The 3,746-nt window shown below is 36.8% G+C and overlaps 1 protein-coding gene across 1 annotated transcript; it reads right to left on the bottom strand.

Moving 5' to 3' along the window:
- Nucleotides 1-2,710: 2,710 nt before the first annotated feature.
- LOC105179795 (dirigent protein 4-like) lies at nt 2,711-3,488 on the bottom strand. Its single transcript, XM_011103428.1, has one exon. The coding sequence runs from the start codon at nt 3,425-3,427 to the stop codon at nt 2,864-2,866; it is 564 nt and encodes a 187-aa protein (XP_011101730.1). The 5' UTR covers nt 3,428-3,488; the 3' UTR covers nt 2,711-2,863.
- Between the last annotated feature and the right edge of the window lie 258 nt (nt 3,489-3,746).

Below are 3,746 nucleotides of genomic sequence, written 5' to 3'. Positions count from 1 at the left end.
AATTCTATACCTGTATGTAGATGATATTCTGTTAATAGGATCATGTCTAAATATTATTACCGAAACCAAGTTATTTTTGAAAAATAAGTTTGAAATGAAGGATATGGGTGAGGCTAATGTGATTCTTGGCATCAAGTTGACTCGTTCAACTGATGGAATAGTCATTTCTCAATCTCATTATGTTGAGAAGATAATTGAGAAATTTGGTTATCAAAACAGTAGAATTGCTAAAACACCATATGATCCTTCTGTAGCTTTATTAAAAAATGAAAGTGGTGTTTCAGTTGCACAGCTAACGTATTCCCAAATTATTGGGAGCTTACAGTATCTGGCAAATGGCACGAGACCGGGTATATCTTTTTCTATCTCTAAGCTGGCTAGATACACTAGTTGTCTTGACAAAACCCATTGGAGTGCTTTGGATAGAGTACTACGGTACCTAAAGGGCACCGTGTCATTGGCTATACATTATGAAAAATTCCCTGCTGTTCTTGAGGGATATAATGATGCTAGCTGGATAGCTAAAAACTTTGGGAGTAATGGGTGTTCAGGATATGTGTTTACCTTAGGTGGGGGCGCAGTCTCCTGAAAGTCTGCAAAATAGACTTTGGTAACCCGGTCTACGTTTGAAACCGAGTTATGTGCGTTAGATACGACTGGTACCGAGGTAGAATGGCTATTTGGGTTGTTATCACAACTTTCCATTGCAAGTCAGCCTCTTCCACCGATTGCTGTACATTGTGATAACCAAACCACAATATCAATGTGAGGAGTCATAAATACAATCAAAAGACCAAACGACACATCCAAGTTAGACTGAAGTCTATAAGGGCATAGTGTCAGACAGAGTAATTGGCATTGACTTTGTGGGAACAAAGGACAATTTGGCCGATCCTTTGACGAAAGGATTGAATCTGTCACATGTTTATAAGTCCAGATTGGGGATGGGACTAAAAACCCATGAGTGATGTATCTACGACGGAAACCCAACCTTTTGAGTGGAGATCCCACAAAGAAGGTTCCATGTGGTATCAACAAGTCGTAAGGGTATGTCAGAGCACCAAACAGATTGATACTTTGTATCTGGAGTCCGTCCCCTGAAATTTTGGAAGGTGCTGCTACTGCAAGTATAGTAAGAGTTTATCTCTGAATGGGGTCAAGTTTTATAAGACGAGATGCTAGCAGTGCATCCCTGGAGACACCCAACTAAGTGAATGTCGTTGTTTGGCCGCAACTAAGGAATTGGGTTATTCCTGAAAGCATTCATGAACAGGATCAGGACACATGCCTAAGTGTCAACCCTAAAGATCAATACAAAGCTGGTGGCTTGTTGTTACTGACAGACGTTATCACACTAACAGGCTTAAATTCAAGGCTTAGTTCCATTTGACCTGGTGATAACTAGCGTCAGATAACTTAGACAGTGGTTCAAATCGAAAGGTACCATTGTTGAAAACAAGTAATGGAAACTTGAGTTCAAATCTATGAGTTTGTGGGGGATTGTTGGGATTTTTTTTGTTTTTGTGGAAACCCATAGAATTGAAGATACATTTCTGTTGCCAACATCCATTTTCATTTGCCTTGAAAAGCATTCAATTCAATATTGAATGTAATGAAACAGTTTTTCAAAATCAGCCTCAAATTGCAATTGGATGAGATGAAACAACAATTTTTGTTCAAAATCAGCTTTCGGTTCTGGATGAGGATTCATGGCTATTAATTTTGTCTTCATTCTTGTTTTTAATTACTGAATATTTTAAGCCTATATAAAGGCTTGTCTCTTCAACCACACCACAAACAACAAACTCACACTTTGAGTTTTCTCTCCCTCTCTCTCTTTCGGGTTCTATATTTTGTTAAAGATTTGAGCTATAAAGTTTTGATTACGAGCTTCTGAGTGTTTGATCGAGGTGTTCTTCGGTATAGTGCTAAAATCGAAAGAACTGTAACCGTCTTATCCTGGGAGAACTTGCGTTTAACCCGTTGCACTTCTGATACGGGGCGTATATTTTCTTCAAGGCAAGCAGTAATTTTGCGATTCGGTTAAATTAACGACTTCAATTTGACTGAGAATTTTTACGATACAATTCTCGTTGTAAGTTTTCGATTTAAATTTCTTGTCATAAATAGCATTTGTAATTGCTTTATGTATTTGTTCCAACGTGGCTTTAATTGCTTTTAATTTCTAAATTTGATTGTAATATTTCAAAACATCGTTTCGATTGTTTGAAACCAAAAATTTTTCAAACATATTGCAGTGCCTGTCCTATGGCCAAGCAACACAGACTCCCCTTCACCAACAACATTCATTCTGAGCATATCCTAGACCTTATACACATTGATCTACGGGGATCTTATCACTTACCCTCTCTAACTAGATGTAGTTACTTTCTTACTATTGTAGACGACTTCAGTCGAGCTACACGAACTTTTCTTCTTAAATACAAATCCCATGTTCATCAAACCTTAGCAAACTTCCTCACTATGGTCAAAACACAATTCCAGACCGTGCACTGATAGTCATTATCTACAATTTTAAAAAATATTAACATTCAAAGCACATAATTGTATTTGATTATTGATAAAATGATGTTATTTCGTAAAAGTCATAAAATTTGCATTAATGTCCAAATTTGTCCTAAAATTACATTAAGCTATATTTTGTGAATTGCATAAAATTATGGTAAAAAAGTTTATTATTGTTGTGAAGGCTGTCATTATTTAAAAATATATAGTTCCCATTGTGCACATATACAAACCGGTCAATCAATTTCTTTTTTTTTAAAACCTGATTCATGATTAGTTAGAAAAGAAGACAAATGTTTCCATGAACTTCTAGCATTATACAATAAAACCTAATCCCTCAAGGATGAACAACCTCCACAGTGTACTCAAGAACAGCATCACCATTAGTGGTGTTCAAGGAATATGTCTTTACCAAAACAAACCACCTGGCCAGCCTGAACCGCCCTCTCCCTCCAACCACAGCCAGTTCCCGGTGATTCTCCGTTATCGGATTCCTGGAAAACACACTGAGTGAACTCCCTTTAAACTTCCCACTTGTAAAACCAAGATCAATATACAAGACCAAAGTCAAGTCCTTGTCCTGGCTCGATGAGACGTATATTCCTCGTGCATTGCCAATGACTTTTGAGGTTATCTCAGGCCCTTCCGTGAGTAGATCATTAATGGCGAATGTGGAGCCAAAAGGTGTCGGCCCGTCCTCTTTTTTAGTGGTGTTCGGACCAGCTATCTGCACTGCACTTGGTTTGTTTCCACTTAGAATGTCATGAACGTAGAAGCGAAGATGAGTTCTCTTTTCCTGAACTGACTCATACGGCCGGCTTTCGGAGTAGTATTTGGAGAGAACCGGTGTAGTCCATACGCTAAGTACTAATATCCATGCCACGAGTACAACCTTCTCCATTTCTCTGCTTTTATCAAGCAGTTTCTTTTAAGTTTTTTTTTAAGGTTATTTTTTCCTATAATTAAAATTGTCTTATAACCAATTTATTCATAAAACATACAACATATATACAATCAATTTAATACATAGAACATATATACAATCTTTTTAAAATTACAAATTTTAAAAAGAAATTATGTAATTTTAGAAATTATGTAATTAGGAGATTGTACTCTTTTGATTTCCATTTTTTTTTTTAACAAAAACTACCTAGAGGTGGGGGGAGCTTTTCGCAGTTCCCAGTCCTTCTATATTAAAATTCACAAAATAATTACAGCGG

Source organism: Sesamum indicum, unplaced genomic scaffold, assembly GCF_000512975.1.
Source record: "Sesamum indicum cultivar Zhongzhi No. 13 unplaced genomic scaffold, S_indicum_v1.0 scaffold00213, whole genome shotgun sequence".
Lineage (NCBI taxonomy): Eukaryota > Viridiplantae > Streptophyta > Magnoliopsida > Lamiales > Pedaliaceae > Sesamum > Sesamum indicum.
The sequence above is the reverse complement of the archived record's forward strand: the minus strand, read 5'-3'. Positions and strand labels throughout refer to the sequence as shown.

Excerpts from the sequence above, each read along its gene's own strand:
- LOC105179795 (XM_011103428.1), bottom strand. The coding sequence starts at position 3,427 with ATGGAGAAGGTTGTACTCGTGGCATGGATATTAGTACTTAGCGTATGG.